The 21,500-nt window shown below is 40.4% G+C and overlaps 1 protein-coding gene across 1 annotated transcript in view; it reads right to left on the reverse strand.

The window, feature by feature from the left end:
- Nucleotides 1-9,952: 9,952 nt before the first annotated feature.
- Nucleotides 9,953-21,500, reverse strand: part of Angptl5 (angiopoietin like 5) — a 56,785-nt gene continuing 45,237 nt past the window's right edge. Inside the window, 3 exon segments of the mRNA XM_052189415.1 lie at nucleotides 9,953-9,994; nucleotides 9,997-10,054; nucleotides 10,056-10,266. Of these exon segments, the coding sequence (XP_052045375.1) occupies nucleotides 9,953-9,994; nucleotides 9,997-10,054; nucleotides 10,056-10,266 (311 nt within the window).

Consider the following 21,500-nt stretch of genomic DNA (forward strand, 5'->3'; position numbering starts at 1 on the left):
TCACCTGGAAGGGGGCAATCTACAACAACTGGTGCTGGATAAACATGTAGAAGAATCCAAATAGATTCATACTTATCACCCTGCATAAAACTCAACTCCACTGAATCAAGAACCTCAACCTAAACCCAGACACTGCATAGGTAAACCAGACACAGGGATGTGAGTACAGGAGGCCCAGCAGTAACACTAGTCTGCCATGAGGTGGCATGGATTTGGGAGTGATTGCCTCCCCTCTTGTCCCTCATCACCTGTGGTAGTCAAGAGACCTGTTGAGTGCACAAGAGCCAGGCTGCCCCCTCACTGGCTATAGGAGTGAACCTGGTACCTCACCTGGGTAACACAGTGGAGCTCGCCCTGATGGCAAAGGCAAGGGTAAGCCATCCCCAAGGATGTGAGTGTGAGAGCTGGAACAGCCCCTCACAGGCTGCAGCACTTGGCAGAGTAGGCACCTTGTCTTGACTGGACAACACATTGCATCTGGCTCTGGAGGCATGTGTTTGACCTCGAGGACATGAGAAAAGGAGAGGAAACCCTGCCTCCTGCCTATGGTGGCATTGGGTAGTTCTGGAGAACCAGACCTGGTGGTGCAGATAAAGGAGAGGCCATGCTATGACCAACTCGGCTACCAGCCAGGCCCAGATCCAGGGCTCTGAGTTGGCCCACCGCAAAAATCTATATTATCTGCAAACCATGGAGATGTGTGAAAGGGCCAGTCCATGCATTCTCATCTGCAGTGAGAAGTTTGGTTTCTTTACTGAGTGATGTTGGCCAGTTGGACTCACCTGGGGCGCAGTCTGCAGAGATAAGCAGTGTCCTGTTCCCTGAGTTCCATTATCATGCTCCATCTGTCTCCCTAAGGAGTGCTACTGGCATCAGGATCATGCAGCCAACATGAGGAACAACAATAAGATGGCTAAAGTACAGCATGAGAACACATTCAACAAGAGGCAGGACAGCTGGAGAACATCATCCTAAGTGAGGTAACCCAGTCTCAAAAGAACACTCATGGTATGCACTCACTGATAAGCAGATATTAGCCTAGAAGCTTGGAATACCCAAGACACAATCCACATATCAAATGATGTCCAAGAAGAAGGAAGGAGTGGCCCCAGATTCTGGAAAGGCTCAGTGCAGCAGTGTAGGGGAATACCAGAACAGGGAAGTGGGAAGGGGTGGATGGGGGAACAGGGGGAGGGAAGAGGGCTTATGGGACTTTCAGGGAGTGGGGAGCCAGGAAAGGGGAAATCATTTGAAATGTAAATAAAGAAAATATCGAATAAAAAAAGAAAGAGGCAGAACAATATGGAACCCTCAGAGCCCAGCTATCCTGGGACAACAAGCCCTGGGTACACTAACAAGGGTGAAAGAAGATGACCTTTATCCAATCTTATGAAGTTGATAATGGCATTTAAGAGGAAATTAATAAATCCCTTAAAGAAACAGAGGAAAATACAATCAAACAGATGAAGAAAATGAATAAAACTGTCCAAGAACTGAAAATGAAAATAGAAACAAAAACAAAACAAACCACAAACTGAAGTAATCATGGAGATGGAAAACCTCAGAAATAGAACAGGAACTACAGATGCAAGCTCTACCAACAGAATATAAGAGATGGAAAAAGAATTTCAGGTATAGAAGGTATTATAGAAAAAATTGATATATCAGCCAAAATGCTAAATATAAGAGTTTTATATAATAAAACATCCAGGAAATTTGAACAAATCTAATAGGAATAAAAGTAGAAGATTCCTAGCTCAAAGGCCTAGCAAGTATCTTCAACAAATTAATAGAAGAAAATTTCCCTAACCTAAAGAAGATGCCTGTAAGTTTAAAAGAAGCTAACAGGACACCAAGCAGATTGGACCAAAAAAGAAAATCCTCCTGCCATGTAATAATCAAACCACTAAACATACAAAGAAACAATATTAAAAGCTAGAAGGGGATTTCACCAGGAACCAGGAGAGTCCACAGCTTTCTGTGCACAGCCCACCAGAAGAAAGTGATCTCCCAGCAGTGCTTCCATTTCTGAGCACAGGGGTGAGATCTCCACTCTCTCTCCAATATCTGTCTAGAGGGGAATAGGTAGGAGCGCACAGGGCATATGATGAGTGGAGCAGCTGGGACAGGAGCCTTCTGGTCACCATCTGTGGACAGGAACTGAGCAGTTCCACAGCCATTTGCACACAGACCCTGCCAGCAGAGAATTGTTCTCCCAGGAGTACAGACACAAGCTTACAGGCCCACAGGAGGGACAAGCTCCAGCCAGAGACCAACTAACACCAGAGATAACCAGATGGTGAAAGGCAAGTGCAAGAACCCTACCAATAGAAACCAAGGCTACTTGGCAACATCAGAACCCGGTCCTCCCACCACAGCAACTCCTGGATACCCCAACACACCGGAAAAGCAAGAGTTGGATTTAAAATTGCATCTCATGATGATGATAGAGGACTTTAAGAAGAACATAAATAACCCCCTTAAAGAAATACAGAAAACAGAGAGAAAGAGCTTGAAGCCCTTAAAGAATTACAGGAAAACATAATCAAACAGGTGAAGGAACTGAACAAAACCATCCAGGATCTAAAAATGGGAGTAGAAACAATAAAGAAATCACAAAAGGAGACAATAGTGGAGATATAGAAACCTAGGAAAGAGATCAGGATGTTGTTGAATCAACAACAGAATACAAGAGATAGAAGAGAGACTCTCAGGTACAGATGATACCATAGAAAGCATTGACACGTACTAGCTTGGGCAATTCGACAACATAAGGAGGTCAAAGGGATACAAATTGGAAAGGAGGAAGTCAAACTATCATTATTTGCAGACGACATGATAGTCTACCTAAGTGACCCAAAAAACTCCACTAGAGAGTTCCTACAGCTGATAAACAACTTCAGCAAAGTGGCAGGTTATAAAATCAACTCAAGCAAATCAGTGGCCTTCCTATACTCAAAGGATAAGCAGGCTGAGAAATAAATTAGGGAAATGACCCCCTTCACAATAGCCACAAACAATATAAAGTATCTTGGGGTGACTCTTATCAAACATGTGAAAGATCTTTATGACAAGAACTTCAAGACTCTGAAGAAGGAAATGGAAGAAGACCTCAAAAAATGGGAAAACCTCCCATGCTCATGGATCGGTAGAATCAATATAGTTAAAATGGCCATTTTGCCAAAAGCAATATACAGATTCAATGCAATACCCATCAAAATCCCAACTCAATTCTTCACAGAGTTAGAAAGAGCAATTATCAAATTCATCTGGAACAACAAAAAACCCAGGATAGCTAAAACTATTCTCAGCAACAAAAGAAAATCTGGGGGAATCAGTATCCCTGACCTCAAGCAATACTACAGAGCAATAGTGTTAAAAACTGCATGGTATTGGTACAGTGACAGGCAGGCAGATCAATGGAACAGGATTGAAGATCCAGAAATGAACCCACACACCTATGGCCACTTGATCCTCGACAAAGAGGCTGAAAACATCCAATGGAAAAAAGATAGCCTTTTTAACAAATGGTGCTGGCTCAACTGGAGATCAGCATGCAGAAGAATGGGAATTGATCCATCCTCGTCTCCTTGTACTAAGCTCAAATCCAAATGGATCAAGGACCTCCACATAAAGCCAGACACTCTGAAGCTAATAGAAAAGAAACTGGGGAAGACCCTTGAGGACATCGGTACAGGGAGAAAGTTTCTGAACAGAACACCAATAGCGTATGCTCTAAGAGCAAGAATTGACAAATGGGACCTCATAAGGTTACAGAGTTTCTGTAAGGCAAAGGACACCATCAAGAGGACAGATCGGCAACCAACAAATTGGGAAAAGATCTTCACCAATCCTACATCAGATAGAGGGCTAATATCCAATATATATAAAGAACTCAAGAAGTTAGACTCCAGAAAACCAAACAACCCTATTAAAAAATGGGGTACAGAATTAAACAAAGAATTCTCACCTGAAGAACTTCAGATGGCAGAGAAGCATCTTAAAAAATGCTCAACTTCATTAGTCATTAGGGAAATGCAAATCAAAACAACACTAAGATTTCATCTTACACCAGTCAGAATGGCTAAGATTAAAAATTCAGGAGACAGCAGGTGTTGGAGAGGGTGTGGAGAAAGAGGAATACTCCTCCACTGCTGGTGGGGTTGCAAATTGGTACAACCACTCTGGAAATCAGTCTGGCGGTTCCTCCGAAAACTGGGCACCTCACTTGCAGAAGATCCTGCTATACCACTCCTGGGCATATACCCAGAGGATTCCCCACCATGTAATAAGGATACATGCTCTACTATGTTCATAGCAGCCCTATTTATAATTGCCAGATGCTGGAAAGAACCCAGGTATCCCTCAACAGAAGAGTGGATGCAAAAAATGTGGTATATCTACACAATGGAGTACTATTCAGCCATTAGAAACAACGAATTCATGAAATTCTTAGGCAAATGGATGGAGCTAGAGAACATCATACTAAGTGAGGTAACCCAGACTCAAAAGGTGAATCATGGTATGCACTCACTAATAAGTGGTTATTAACCTAGAAAACTGGAATACCCAAAACATAATCCACACATCAAATGAGATACAAGAAGAAAGGAGGAGCGGTCCCTGGTTCTGGAAAGACTCAGTGAAACAGTATTCGGCAAAACCAGAACAGGGAACTGGGAAGGGGTGGGAGGGAGGACAGGGGAAGAGAAGGGGGCTTACGGGACTTTCGGTGAGTGGGGGGGGCTAGAAAAGGGGAAATCATTTGAAATGTAAATAAATTATATCAAATAAAAAAAAGGGGACCAACTTCCCACAGGAAAAAAAAAAAAAAAGAAAGCATTGACACAACAGTCAAAGAAAATGAAAAATGCAAAAAGCTCCTCACCCAAAACATCCAGGAAATCTAGGACACAATAAGAAGACCAAACCTAAGGATAAAAGAGATAGAAGAAAGAGAAGACTTCTAACTTAAAGAGCCAGTAAATATCTTCTACAAAATTGTAGAAGAAAACTCTCCTAAACTAAAAAAGAGATACCCATGGACATGCAAGAAGCCTACAGAACTCCAAATAGATTGGACCAGAAAAAAAAATTCCTCCCATCACATAATAATCAAAATATCAAATGCATAAAACAAAGAAAGAATACTAAAAGCATTAAGGGAAAAAGTTCAAGTAACATATAAAGGAAGACCTATCAGAGTTACACCAGACTTCTCACCAAAGACTATGAAAGCTAAAAGATCCTGGGCAGATCTCATACAGACCCTAAGAGAACACAAATGCCAGCCCAGGCTACTATACTCAGCAAAACTCTCAATTACCATTGATGGAAAAACCAAGATATTCCATGTCAAAATCAAATTTATACAACATCTGTCCACAAATCCAGCCCTTCAAAGGAAAATAATAGAAAGCCTCAACACAAGGAGGGAAACTACACCCTAGAAGAAGCAAGAAAGTAATCTTCCATTAGCAAACCAGTAAGAAGATAGCCACATAAATATAACTCCACCTTTAACAACAATAATACTAGAAAGCAACAATCACTTTTCCTTAATATCTCTTAATATCAATGGACTCAATTCCCCAATAAAAAGACATAGGCTAACAGACTGGATATGTAAATAGGACCCAGCATTTTACTGCATACACCTGAAATGCACACCTCAGTGTCAAAGACAAACACAACCTCAGAGTAAAAGGCTGGAAAACAATTTTCCAAGCAAATGGTCCCAAGAATCAAGCTGGAGTAGTCATTCTAATATGCAATAAAATTTACTTTCAACCAAAATTCATCAAAAAAGACATGGAAGGACACTTCATACTCATCAAAGGAAAAATATACCAAGAAGAACTCTCAATCCTGAATGCTACAAATGCAAGGGACCCACATTCATAAAAGAAACTTTACTGAAGCTCAAAGCACACACTGCACTTCATACAATAATAGTGGGAGATACTTCAACACCACACTCCCATCAATGAACAGATCATGAAAACAGCAACTAAAGAGACACAGTGAAACTAACAGAAGCTATGAACCAAATGGATTTAACAGATATCTATAGGACATTTTATCCTAAAACAAAAGAATATACCTTCTTCTCAGCACCTCATGGTACCTTCTCCAAATTGACCATATAATAGGTCACAAAACAGGCCTCAACAGATACAAGAAGATTGAAATAATCCCATGTATCCTATCAGATCATCACAGATTAAGGCTGATCTTCAATAATATCAAAAACAATAGAAAGTCCACATATACAGGGAAGCTGAACAACACACTACTCAATGATAACTTGGTCAAGAAAGAAATAAAAAAAGAAATTAAAGACTTTTTAGAATTTAATGAAAATGAAGGCATCGCATGCCCAAACCTATGGGACACAATGAAAGCAGTCCTAAGAGAAAAACTCATAGCTCTGAGTGCCTGCAAAATGAAACTGGAGAGAGCATACACTAGCAGCTTAACAGCACAGCTGAAGGCTCTAGAACAAAAAGAAGCAAATACACTCAAGAGGAGCAAATAGCAGGAAATAATCTAACTCAGGGCTGAAATTAAACAAGTAGAAACAAAAAGAACTATACATAGAATCAACCAAATCAGGAGCTGGTTCTTTGAGAACATCAACAAGAGAGATGAACCCTTAGCCAGACTAACCTGGGGACACAGAGACAGTACCCAAATTAACAAAATCAGAAATGAAAAGGGAGACGTAACAACAGAAACTGATGAACTCCAAAGAATCATCAGATACCACTACACAAACCTATGAGTACTCACCAGCCTGAGTCCCTTAAACCCTGATTAGAACAGACCCAAGTCATAGAACTCAGTGACCTTCAGAGAGGAGTATCCTATCTGTGTGTATACACTATATAGGCTGCCTATTTGAATGCTGGCTATGTTTCTTTAATGCTCAAGAACTTAAAGCCAATTCTATAGGTATCAGGGGGGATATGATATACAAAACAACCCAATGAAGCCAGGAACATTCTCTAGAAAGTCACAGCCAACTGCAAAATAATTTATTGGATCTTAATCACAAGTAAGCCCTTCTGAAGATACCACAAAATCATAGCAATTACTCTGGGAAAGAATCCTAAATGTCTATTACTTGTCTCCGGAGCTAAGTATATGATGTACTATATTCAGGGAACATAGGGACGCCTTGATTCTCTTGAACAAAAGAAGAGATTGGGCAAGTGAGACTTTGCTGTAAAATAAGACTTGAAATCTGGCCTGAGATTGACAAGTCCTTTTAGCATATCCTGGGATTCTCTATCAAGGTCCAACATATAAAGAGATGTAGAGATCTTCCTTGCCCAGTGACCTTAATCCCTGATGGCTCCTCTTCCCATTCCTTATCTTAAATCTAACCAAAGACTTGCCTAATTCCTCATCACTATAAGAGAGACGTGACAGTACCACCTTTAGAATGCAATCAGTCTCAATGGGAGTTCAACTCTACTCTTGTAGCATGAAAGAAGATACAAACAACATGAATGCCCATGGCTGTGTTCCAGTGAACACTTATTGACCAAAATGGCAGGGAATGATTGGCCTATAGACACTACTGCGGTATCCCCTGATTTTAACCACACTCCCTTCCAAACGTAGACCTGTCCAGACAGCAGTAGGTCTAGAGTTTGCATGCACATATGTAACATATGTATGGTAGAAGACTAATAAAGTACTTAACTCCCAGGATATCAGCTATTCTGATTCCTCCTTGTGTTACTAAGTCTATGATGGGTATTACTTTGAGCTGGATTGTGAATCATCCATGCTTTTTATAATAGCATGTACATACAAGTATGAAAGTACAATATTATTAAAGATTAAGTGTTTTCAAATTGTGTTTTTAAAAAAAAGTATACAACCTTAAAGTAATCAAAGATTTATCATGCCATTTATTGCTGTTTCAGATGCCTAGGCTGACTGAATGAAAATGCTTCTACATTTGTGGAAAATTCAATGCCTACAGTCTCTTCACAGCTGTGTAATGCAGTAAATTCTTAAGTGCCACAGAGTGAATATTTGACTTTTTTAAATTTGGCATTTACCAAAAACAAAGGCATCCCTACACTAAAATAAAAATAGTCTCAGGGTTTTATTGTTTTTGTTTATTTGTTTTGCATTGTTGTTTTTTCTCATTTTTGCTTCTGCAGATCTTCTGAGGTGTGCTTATTTGAATCTGAGGCACAGGTCCCGTGATCATTCAATGGATAGTGAGCCACTGGAATCATCAAAGCCTGAATCAAGTTGATTCCAATCAACTATTACATCATCATGTGCCTTTCTAAACTCTTCCTTCACAACACTATTTAAAAGTTGTTTCATAATGGGCTTAAGGATCAATTTATTCTTTACACAGAAGAACACTGAATGAAAGATAACACTGCATAGTGGGAAGCAGATTAGAACAGGACTAGATATACGTGAGCATTTACATCATGGGCCTTACAAGAGTTTCAGTGGAAAGGACAAGGAGGTAAAGCCTGTGCTTGAATTCCAGATCACTAACATAAGTGATATTGCTGTGTCTACACACAGTTCAACTGCCTTGATCACCCTAACTTGATAGAACTTTTCTAAGAACTGAAATCCATGCATGATATGTCACATCAGTTACATAGCACACACTAAATGCCATCTCTGACCAGATATTCCTAACCATGAATATAGATGTGATACATAAAATCGAGATATATAAGCTATTTCCTCTGACTACCCCTTCAGCAAGGTTGCCGCAAGTTATATTACAAAGTATGGATGGTCTCATTTCTCAGTTTCTGTGCAAATATTTGGTAAAACAGGTGTAAAGTTTGTGATAATGACACAGTTCTGTTTATTGACTAGTTGTATTAGGTCAACTGCTATTCTTGTCATGAGCCTATTTTATAAGGAAACTCTTGAATTGTGTTATATCAAATGAAAAGAATAGTTTTCCCTTTTCTACTTTGCTTTTTACGTCACTCATCACTAACTGATGCCTGGTCCAGAATGCTCCCTGCTGTCTTCTTCACAGTATCTTTATCATCCATATCCTCTCAACTTAAAATACATGCAGAAATGGGATTTCCCCCAAGAATGTCTAGACCACTGCTTCATCATGTTCTCTGTGTACCACACTTACAGTTCATGTACTTGGTTTAAAGAGACAAGATCCAAATGTGGTGGCTCATACCTATAATCCTAACACTGAAGAAGTTGAAGCAGGATTTCCCACAAGTTCCAGGCCAGCCTGAGCTGTAGGGTGAGTTAGTTCTAAGGCAGCATGGGCCAAATAGTAGTTCTAGGCATGGCTGAGCTACTAAGTAAAATGTTTTTAAAAACTAAAAATTAAAATTAAAAATATCTAAAATACAAATGTTTTAGAATGTAACTGATCAGGATATATGTATAGAAAATATACTACAGATAAAAACAAAATTATTATTCATGATAAAATATGAAGGATTTTATTTTAGCAGCAAATTCTTACTAGTTTTAAAATATTGTGGTATCACTTGGTAAAAGTTTTAACCTTGTGGTGTTAATAAGTTGCTCCTTGTAATGGTCTTCAACAGAAATTATCTATAAATTGCATAAGCAAACATAGGGATACAGAAGTATTTAAGATTTTCCCCTCAGTTTTCCTAACAGCTTACTATAATTTATATGCTCAAAAGAGAAGGCAAGTTCCATATAAAACACTATGCATCTTGCAAACAATCATGTGATGTTAATATAATCAAATAGGACACACACCATGATATGCTATGATTGCTTTTATAAAATCCTACAAAATTAAAGTTTACTAATTAAACCATAACACTAACATGCCATCTATACTCATCTTGTGGTTAAAATATTAAACTCTAGGTTAAAAAACACTATATAAAAAATTAACATGTTTTTAAAAATAATTATGGAAATTGCACTACAATTTAAAATAAAATTACTTAAAATTTGGGTTATAGGTTCTTTTAATTTTTTTTTTTGAACAGATTTAATCTTGACAACTGAGCTGTTTTTGATCCATGTGCCCCACTGAATTCCCAAGTTTGCCAGGATTGTGACAGATGCCATTTAGGTTTGTGAGACCACATTTGTTGAACCACCAGTCAGTGTCTTTATGCAAGTAATTGCTGCTCTTCACTGACTGACTATTGAGCAGACAAGCAGGGTGGCACCCATCATTATCAACATCTGAGGTACTGACAGGCATTGCATTCTGATTATCATCTTCTCTGAAGCCCCAGAAAGCATCACCTGCATAAAATGGATGATTTTGAAATAATGAATTCAGAGAATTTTTATAATTTTAATCAACCATTACTATACAGTCATACAGAAACTCTGTATCTAGAAACAGATTTCAATTATTTTTCTACTATTTGTCCTGTTAAAATCTCTCTCACACAATGTGCCAAAACCTTGAGATTACTGGTATCTTTAAATGAACAGACTAACCAATATGGGCATTTGGCTCTACATACAAAATTAGGTTATGGTACACATGCCTGCCATCCTTGATGGTGATCTACATGGAAAATGATAATTTTTTAAAAAGAAAGCAACATACACTATAGGTTTTCTTTTTGTTACATAATAGGTTTTTAATGTTTTTACTTGTTGTATTCTGTAGCTGCCTGCAGCTACTACAAACTGGTTTTCTGGAACAGAAGCTAAGGGGCGAAAAGAATGAGGCCAGGATGATAGTTTACTGATTGAGGCCCCAAATTTAATGATGATCAGACAATTTAACAGTTTGGGCAAGCCCCTCCCCCCCAGACTCCAGGCTGAGTTCCGGGGAAGTCATCTGGCGGTCCTTGGCTCCACTGCTCAGGCAGCTGAATGGGTCACCTGCTTAATTCAGGAATTTGTAGACCTGGAGGAACAATGAATTTAACCTTCACTCTGAGCTTCTCCACCCTAGGTGGACCAGGATCCTGACTAGCAAAGGAATCCATGCTCAACATAGGTTGGGAGAAGTTCACCTTGACCAATGTCAAGTATACTCTGAGCACTCCACCCTAGGATAAAAATTCCTGCTGTAACCTATTTCCTTATTATGCCCTAATGTCAGATTCCTGCCCTTGTCCTTGGCTAATGTCAAGTTCCTACCATGTGGCATGACACCCCAATATGGCTCTGTACATTTCCTCCCTTTTTATTAATTTGAAAATGAGGAGGTAGAAAACAAGTGGATAATCATCCTTCATAAGAAGGTGGACCTTAACCAGGGAGGGAAAGCATTGACTTTAATTCCTCTTAAATATTGTATGACGTCTTTTTCAGAGGAGGGATAATAGGCTCCCTTATTATTTTAAGGACAGCCTCTCAACGTTAACCCCTATGCAATTAGGTGTACTTTCCTGGGGATTCAGAGGCAGAAATTCACCTCCCGATGCGGTGCCTTGCTTCGCACCTCGCACTGGGGCCGATGTTTGTTCATAAACAAACACACATAGATCTGAGTTCTATGTGGCTCCCTTTTTGGAGATCCACTTGTGTAAGTTTTGAAGACAAGGGGTCTGCAAGTGTCTTCAACAGACACATGATCTTTCTATCCAGGTGAGCCTGGGTGGAGACAGTCAGTCTGCTTAACAAACAAGGTCAAGAGTTAAAGGTGGAACAGGATTAACTTATCTGCGATGTCCCTGAGGTATAAAACACACAAAGCCTGGACTCTGGGGTGGGAGAGGTAGCCTTGTATATCAAGAGATAAGCTGTTACTTCCCAGGAAAAGTGGAGACTATATTTTACATTAACTCAGCTGGCTGAAGATGATTGTTAGCCATCTTCATAATTGGAATCTCCAATATTGGATTTATTTCTAGACCAGTCTATGGTCGAGTCAGCTGATCACATTAAAGGAAAGAGAAGAGTCATTATAACTCCTCTTTAGATTAATTTTTTCTAAGCTAGCTTAACAGTCTCCATGTTCTGTCCCACAAAGTCTAAAAGCTTGAAGCAAGGTAATTTATCTAATCTGGGACATTTAACAATTAAAGTAAGTCAAGAACATATACCCAATATAGCTCTTATGTTACCATTGTCTGGGCACTCAGCAAGCACACAGTCAGCATATCTTCAGCATGCCACACCAATCATTCTGGCAACTAGCATGCTTCTGCAGCATTCTGTGGAAAAAACAAAGACATACTTTCTTCCCAATATTAAATCAGGATCATGGCATATGTCAATAAGTGAATTCCTTCATTTCACTCCAATATGGCTCTATACATTTACTTTTTTATGTATACAGTTGTTTGACCTGTATATATACTAGCCAATTAGAGCTGAAAATGAAGCATTTACCCTTAAGAATATTCTAACTGTAGTTACAACATGGTCCACTTTCCTGTAGGGGATGGAGTGTTCCTGTGGCCATGTCTCATGTTCATGTGACAAACTCTAATGTACTACTGAGCTGTACTTCCATCATGGTTCTTCACAGTCTGTGTAAACTGTTCATTTTCAAAGAGCTTACACTAGGCAACTGTATGAATGGCATGCCTGATATTCACCTGATCCCTTCAAGGATTAAGGTTCCTGGCCAAGACAGTCCAGCTAATAATTAAATTACCAGCTCAGGAGTTGTATTTTACTTTATATAGCTTCATGAAAAAGAGTCTTAGTGGACTCATACCTGTATTCCACCTACATGAGGGTTTTGACCAATATCTTTGAAACATCAGCTAAAAGAGAAGTTATGTGAAATATCTAGGAAGCGCAGACCTGCATTTTGTTATGTACTTCTGAATGTTTGAGATCTCTTTCCAAGTATTTTGGGGGGTCTGAAGAGTTCTATTAGTGTGATCTGTCTGAAACACAGTTCAACTGGTTAGTGAAGTCTCTGACTGCACATTAAGGCACACAAAACACACACTGAAGTATGCATCTGCAAAGGCAATATTTTTAATACCTTTCAGAAGTTCACCGAAGAGTCTGGAGAAATGGCTCAATCGACAAAGGCACTTGCTACCAAGTCTGATGACTTGAACTCAATCTCTAAAACAAGCATAAAGAAAGGAGAAAAACAAGTCCCCAAGCTGTCCTCTAAGCTAAATGCATACACTATGTCAAGCATGTGTCTGTAGACTGACACGTGCACAATATAAGTAATAAAATTCATTTTTTAAAATCTGTAATTCATCTAGGGAGAAATGCTAAATACTATGACCATGAAGAGTCTCCATTGCCAACATCAACATCAGGAGCATCTATACCAGATGACTTCTTAATGTATTAATTTTAATCACTCTTTTTAAATACACATAGACATACACATATTATTCCTGAAAAAAGGAATTAGAACTTACCCACCATATTTACTATGAGTGTGGCTCTTGGAACTTAACACTATAACTGACCTTCATTATCTTTAGATAGATGATTAATGAAGCACACTTCTGGGCGTGCCTGGGATGGCATTTCTGGAGAGTCCTGAGGGCTCTGACCTCATAAGTGGGCTGTTCCCTTGGTGGAGTCATCATCACACAGAGACATTACTGAGAGACAGTGAAAGATAACAAAGAAGTACAGGTGGAAGTAGGTCACTGGCACATAACCTTAGAGCTATCTTGCCTTCGTGCATTCCCCTTATTTATTTAACCATCAAAATATAAACTGCTCTCCTCCATCACAACCTCCCTGCCTTGAGGGACTTGTAGCTCTGAAGCTATCAGTCAAAATAATTTCCTGCTTCTGTAAGTTGTTTCTCTTCCAAATTTTATTCACCCCAATGACAGAGTTACAATGCCACTTTCCTCTGAGAACCCATAGAAATTTCTGTCAAGCTTTACTATCAGGAATATTTGCACTGTGTGTGTGTGTGTGTGTGTGTGTGTGTGTGTGTGTGTGTGTGTATGCGCTCAGTCTCTTTTCTTGATCACTGTCCACCTTTATTTTTTGGCTCATTAGGCTAGGCCGGCTGGAACAAGGATCTGTCTCCATGCCTGCCCCCATGTTCCAAGGCTTTGATACACAGTTTTCCCCCATAGGCTCTAGGATCTGAACTCAGGTTCTTGTGTAGTGGATACTTTGATGACTGAACAATCTCCCTAGCCCTTTCCTACTTCTTATGAAACAATGGTCTTCAAATGTTCAAGTTCATATATATATATATATATATATATATATATATATATATATATATATATATATATTTCCCCAAACTCAAGGTCAAATTTGTGCCTAATCACATTTTACCTGTATATCTACATTACACTTTACCTTTTCCTTTCCTTAATTTAATTGTATCATATGATCAACAATTAAAAGCTAATTAATGACCATAGGTAATTTAAGAGTTCTATAATAAAAATAAAGCATCCTCTAACAAAAGCATGGTCATTTTTGGAGAACTCCACGGAAGCGCCCTGATATGGCATGCTCCATGCTGAGGCAATTCTTTGCACTTTTGGAAGTAAAACAAAAATCCTTATATGTTTATAAGCTTTTGCATATCTATCAATACTTGAATTTTAATTTTCTACTAATATTTCGAGGCTAACCCCTGTAGTAATATGTCATGAATACCAGCCACAGCACATAGCCACCTTCCTGCCATCGCCTCTTCTATGCTGTGACACAAGCTGCCCCGTTTGCAAATATTCACTTGCCAAAGGCCCATTCTTTCTTCCAAGACCAGTCTACAGTTCCCATGATGCTAGACTGTCCATCTTGTCTGAAGTGACTGGCTGAGATTCTGAAGAGACTGGCTGAGATTCTGAAGAAATATCCATTTTCAAGAAGCTTTACCATTAGCCTCATTTTGAAACCTACCCTTCCTCCCATTGAAACCAAATCTTCTGGTTACAATCACTCTTGCATTCTCTTTAAACCTAAAGATCCATCAGTCTTCTGTGTTTTCAATGTCATTTGTGTTTCCCTCTGTGCCATAACCAGTTGACAGTCAAGGGATAGATAGATAGATAGATAGATAGATAGATAGATAGATAGATAGATAGATAGATATCACTTGTTGTAAATTTCTAGCACTAATGTACATAACCAAGATGTATGCAGTCAGGAACAAATGTCTTTAAAAGTATTCTGACATTCTTATGAGTTAAAAATTGTGGACAGGGGCGGCGGCGGCGGCGGCGGCGGCGGCGGTAGCAGTGGCTGCTCCAGCTGAAGGGCCATCAGCAGTGGAACCAAGGCGACACAGGGTCCAGTTAGGCCCTGCGCCCACGACCACTGACCTTCGCTGACCAGCCGGGCGGCAAGCAACTGCGGTTCTGCGGAGCCTTTCGCTGCACGGAAGCCACTTCAGAACTCGGCTGCCCGCCAGTCAGGAGAGACTCACCGCCATCTTGATCCCGGGCTCCAGAGATCGGTCAGACTGAGGTACACAAACATAATCCTAGGCCCAACACCGCAGGGGTCTGAGCCAGACGGGCTTTGGCCTGCACCCAGGCCCTGGGCTGTTCGAGTGGCCATCGGGGCGCCAACCCAGCCAGGAGTTTTTTTTTTTTTTTTGCCCCGGCCGGTGCACGCGCCGCCATTTTGCCTACAGGAGCCAGAGTGCTCGGGAGGGCAGAGACTGCTAACAAGCGTAGCCTGAGGCTAACAAAACGGGGGTCTAGGCCCCAAAAGGCACAGGACTGACCCCAAGAACTGGGCGGCTTGGTGGGCCATCTGTGTGTCAACCAGCCCAGGAGGTTATTAGCACAACAGACTCTCCCGGTGCTTTCGCGGAGCGCGGACGCGCACGCCCGCCATCCGGGTCACCTGGCGGACCCAAATAACAGACATAGCCCTAGGGGAACTTTGCTCGGACCTTGGCCTCCCAGGCGTTTGCCTGGACTCAGGGCCCAGGCGACAAGGCTAACCTAGTGTGCGCCAGCCCGGTTGGGGAAATCGGCTGCCCAGCGGAGTGAGCGGAGCACAGGGGAGGTCACAGCAACATTCACCTTCGGAGCTCCCTGGGGGTGCACACGGGTTCCACCTGGTCCACAGACACAATCTGGGGCAAGGCCTCAGGCAGAAGCCCCCAGCTCAACTCTCTCCGCTTCAGATCAGCCTGGGTGGCCGCCACATCTCCAGGTCCCTCAAGAGGCTAGTGGGGGGCTTCCGGGCGGCCAGCTGGGAGAAGTCGGTGTGCTCCAATAAATCCTGCGGGGCCCCAGCGGGAGCCTTCAGGTGCCTGCTTCGGGATCTGAACAGCCTGGACAACAGCACCCTGTCTACAGGCAGTGCAGAGTGTAAGCTGTGCACCAGAGGCCAACGGGGAAGGGGCAGCTTGCACTGGTGAGTCCAGCACTGACAAGACCAAGTAACACCAGTGAGAGCTAGATGGCAAAAGGCAAACGCAGAAACGTCACTAACAGAAATCAAGGCAATATGGCAACATCTGAACCAAATTCTCCTCTACCAGCAAGTCCTGGATACCCCATCACACCAGTAAAACAAGATTTGGATTTAAAATCACTGGTCATGATGCTGGTACAGGAACACATGAAGGACATTCAGGAGAAAATGGATCAAAAGTTAGAAGCCCTTGCAAGGGAAACACAAAAATCATTGAAAGAAATCCAGGAGAATACAAAAGCCAACAAGGAGGAAATGCAAAAAACACTTAAAGAAATACAGGAGAACTTTGCTCAACAGGCTGAGGTCATGAAAGACGAAACACAAAAATCTCTTAAAGAAATACAGGAGAACTTTGGTCAACAGGCTGAGCTCATGAAAGAGGAAACACAAAAATCTCTTAAAGAATTACAGGAAAACACAAACATGCAAGGGAAGGAGCTAAGCAAAACCATCCAGGATCTAAAATCAGAAGTAGAAACAACTAAGAAAACTCAAAGGGAGACAACTTTGGAGATAGAAAGCCTTGGGAAGAAATCAGGGGACAGAGATGCAAATATCAACAACAGAATACAAGAGATAGAAGAAAGAATCTCAGATGCTGAAGATTCCATAGAAACCATGGACTCAACAGTTAAAGAAAATGCAAAGTGCAAAAAGCTTGTAACCCAAAATATCCAGGAAATCCAGGACACAATGAGAAGACCAAACCTAAGGATTATAGGCATAGATGAGAGTGAAGATTTACAACTTAAAGGGCCAGCAAATATCTTCAATAAAATTATGGAAGAAAACTTCCCTAACCTAAAGAGAGAGATGCCCATGAATATACAAGAAGCCTACAGAACTCCAAACAGACTGGACCAGAACAGAAATACTTCCCGTCACATAATAATCAAAACACCAAATGTTCTAAACAAAGAAAGAATACTAAAGGCAGTAAGAGAAAAAGGCCAAGTAACATATAAAGGAAGACCTATCAGAATCACAGCAGACTTTTCACCTGAGACTATGAAGGCTAGAAGGTCCTGGGCAGATCTCATGCAGACTCTAAGAGAACACAAATGCCAACCAAAACTACTATATCCAGCAAAACTCTCAATCACCATAGATGGAGAAACTAAGATATTTCACGACAAAACCAAGTTCACCCAATATCTATCCACAAACCCAGCCCTAAAAAGGATAATAGGAGGACAACACCAATACAAGGAGGGAAACTCCACCCTGAAAAAAGCAAGATAGTAACCTTTCATCAAACCCAAATAAGTTAAGCAATCAAATTTAAAAAATAACGTCAAAAATGATAGGAAGTAACAATCACTATTCCTTAATATCTCTTAACATCAATGGACTCAATGCCCCAATAAAAAGACACAGACTAACTGACTGGATACGTAAACAGGACCCTACATTTTGCTGCTTACAGGAAACACACCTCAGGGTCAAAGACAAACACTACCTTAGAGTAAAAGGCTGGAAGACAATTTTACAAGCAAATGGTCTCAGGAAACAAGCTGGAGTAGCCATTTTAATATCAGATAAAATTGACTTTCAACCCAAAGTCATCAAAAGAGACTCTGAGGGACACTTCTTGCTGGTCAAAGGAAAAATACAACAAGAAGAACTCTCAATCCTGAACATCTATGCTCCAAATGCAAGGGCACCCTCTTTCATAAAAGAAACTTTATTAAAACTCAAAGCACACATTGCACCTAACACAATAATTGTGGGTGACTTCAACACTGCACTTTCCTCAATGGACCGATCAGGAAAACAGAAACTAAACAAGGACACAATGAAACTAATTGAAGCTTTGGACCAATTAGATTTAACTGATATATATAGAACATTCTATCCTAAAACAAAAGAATATACCTTTTTTTCAGCACCTCATGGTACCTTCTCCAAAATCGACCATATAATTGGTCACAAGACAGACCTCAACAAATATAAAAAGATAGAACTAATCCCATGCCTCCTATCTGATCACTATGGAATAAAAGTGGTCTTCAATAGCAACAGAAACAACAGAAAACCCACAAACACGTGGAGATTGAACAATACTCTACTCAATGACACTTTGGTCAAGGAAGAAATAAAGAAAGAAATTAAAGACTTTTTAGAACACAATGAAAATGAAAACACAACATACCCAAATCTATGGGACACAATGAAAGCAGTGCTAAGAGGAAAACTCATAGCCCTGAGTGCCTCCAAAAAGAAAATGGGGAGAGCATACATTACCAACTTAATGACACACCTGAAAGCCCTAGAACAAAAAGAAGCTATTTCACCCAGGAGGAGTAGAAGGCAGGAAATCATCAAACTCAGGGCTGAAATCAATCAAGTAGAAACAAAGAGAACCATACAAAAAATCAACAAAACTAGGAGCTGGTTCTTTGAGAAAATCAACAAGATAGATAAACCCTTAGCCAGACTGACCAAAGGGCACAGAGAAAGTATCCAAATTAACAAACTTAGAAATGAAAAGGGAGACATAACAACGGAAACTGAGGAAATCCAAAAAATCATCAGATCCTACTACAAGAGCCTGTACTCAACACAACTGGAGAATCTGGAGGAAATGGACAATTTCCTTGACAGATACCAAATACCAAAATTAAATCAGGACCAACTAGACCATCTAAACAGTCCCATAAAGCCTAAAGAAATAGAAGGAGTCATAGAAAGTCTTCCAACCAAAAAAAGCACAGGACCAGATGGTTTCAGTGCAGAATTCTACCAGACCTTCAAAGAAGAGTTAACACCAATACTCTTCAAACTATTCCACAAAATAGAAACAGAAGGAACACTACCCAATTCCTTCTACGAAGCCACAATTACGCTGATACCAAAGCCACACAAAGATCCAACAAAGAAAGAGAACTTCAGACCAATTTCCCTTATGAACATCGATGCAAAAATACTCAACAAAATTCTTGCCAACCGAATCCAAGAACACATCAAAACGATCATCCACCATGATCAAGTAGGCTTTATCCCGGGAATGCAGGGTTGGTTCAATATACGGAAATCCATCAATACAATCCACTACATAAACAAACTCAAAGAACAAAACCACATGGTCATTTCATTGGATGCTGAAAAAGCATTTGACAAAATTCAGCATCCTTTCATGCTTAAAGTCTTGGAGAGAACAGGAATTCAAGGCCCATACCTAAACATAGTAAAAGCAATATACAGCAAACCGGTAGCCAGCATCAAACTAAACGGAGAGAAACTTGAAGCAATCCCACTGAAATCAGGGACCAGACAAGGCTGCCCCCTTTCTCCTTATCTTTTCAATATTGTACTTGAGGTACTAGCTCGGGCAATTCGACAACATAAGGAGGTCAAAGGGATACAAATTGGAAAGGAGGAAGTCAAACTATCATTATTTGCAGACGACATGATCGTCTACCTAAGTGACCCAAAGAACTCCACTAGAGAGCTCCTACAGCTGATAAACAACTTCAGCAAAGTGGCAGGTTACAAAATCAACTCAAGCAAATCAGTGGCCTTCCTATACTCAAAGGATAAGCAGGCTGAGAAAGAAATTAGGGAAATGACCCCCTTCACAATAGCCACAAACAGTATAAAGTATCTTGGGGTGACTCTTACCAAACATGCGAAAGATCTGTATGGCAAGAACTTCAAGACTCTGAAGAAGGAAATGGAAGAAGACCTCAAAAAATGGGAAAACCTCCCATGCTCATGGATCGGTAGAATCAATATAGTTAAAATGGCCATTTTGCCTAAAGCACTATACAGATTCAATGCAATACCCATCAAAATCCCAACTCAATTCTTCACAGAGTTAGAAAGAGCAATTATCAAATTCATCTGGAACAACAAAAAACCCAGGATAGCTAAAACTATTCTCAGCAACAAAAGAAAATCTGGGGGAATCAGTATCCCTGACCTCAAGCAATACTACAGAGCAATAGTGTTAAAAACTGCATGGTATTGGTACAGTGACAGGCAGGAGGATCAATGGAACAGGATTGAAGATCCAGAAATGAACCCACACACCTATGGCCACTTGATCCTCGACAAAGAGGCTGAAAACATCCAATGGAAAAAAGATAGCCTTTTCAACAAATGGTGCTGGTTCAACTGGAGGTCAGCATGCAGAAGAATGCGAATTGATCCATCCTTGTCCCCTTGTACTAAGCTCAAATCCAAATGGATCAAGGACCTCCACATAAAGCCAGACACTCTGAAGCTAATAGAAAAGAAACTGGGGAAGACCCTTGAGGACATCGGTACAGGGAGAAAGTTTCTGAACAGAACACCAATAGCGTATGCTCTAAGAGCAAGAATTGACAAATGGGACCTCATAAGGTTACAGAGTTTCTGTAAGGCAAAGGACACCATCAAGAGGACAGATCGGCAACCAACAAATTGGGAAAAGATCTTCACCAATCCTACATCAGATAGAGGGCTAATATCCAATATATATAAAGAACTCAAGAAGTTAGACTCCAGAAAACCGAACAACCCTATTAAAAAATGGGGTACAGAGTTAAACAAAGAATTCTCACCTGAAGAACTTCGGATGGCGGAGAAGCATCTTAAAAAATGCTCCACTTCATTAGTCATTAGGGAAATGCAAATCAAAACAACCCTAAGATTTCATCTTACACCAGTCAGAATGGCTAAGATTAAAAATTCAGGAGACAGCAGGTGTTGGAGAGGGTGCGGAGAAAGAGGAACACTCCTCCACTGCTGGTGGGGTTGCAAATTGGTACAACCACTCTGGAAAGCAGTCTGGCGGTTCCTCCGAAAACTGGGCACCTCACTTCCAGAAGATCCTGCTATACCACTCCTGGGCATATACCCAGAGGATTCCCCACCATGTAATAAGGATACATGCTCTACTATGTTCATAGCAGCCCTATTTATAATTGCCAGATGCTGGAAAGAACCCAGGTATCCCTCAACAGAAGAGTGGATACAAAAAATGTGGTATATCTACACAATGGAGTACTATTCAGCCATTAGAAACAATGAATTCATGAAATTCTTAGGCAAATGGATAGAGCTAGAGAACATCATACTAAGTGAGGTAACCCAGACTCAAAAGGTGAATCATGGTATGCACTCACTAATAAGTGGTTATTAACCTAGAAAACTGGAATACCCAAAACATAATCCACACATCAAATGAGATACAAGAA

Source organism: Apodemus sylvaticus, chromosome 7, assembly GCF_947179515.1.
Source record: "Apodemus sylvaticus chromosome 7, mApoSyl1.1, whole genome shotgun sequence".
NCBI lineage: Eukaryota > Metazoa > Chordata > Mammalia > Rodentia > Muridae > Apodemus > Apodemus sylvaticus.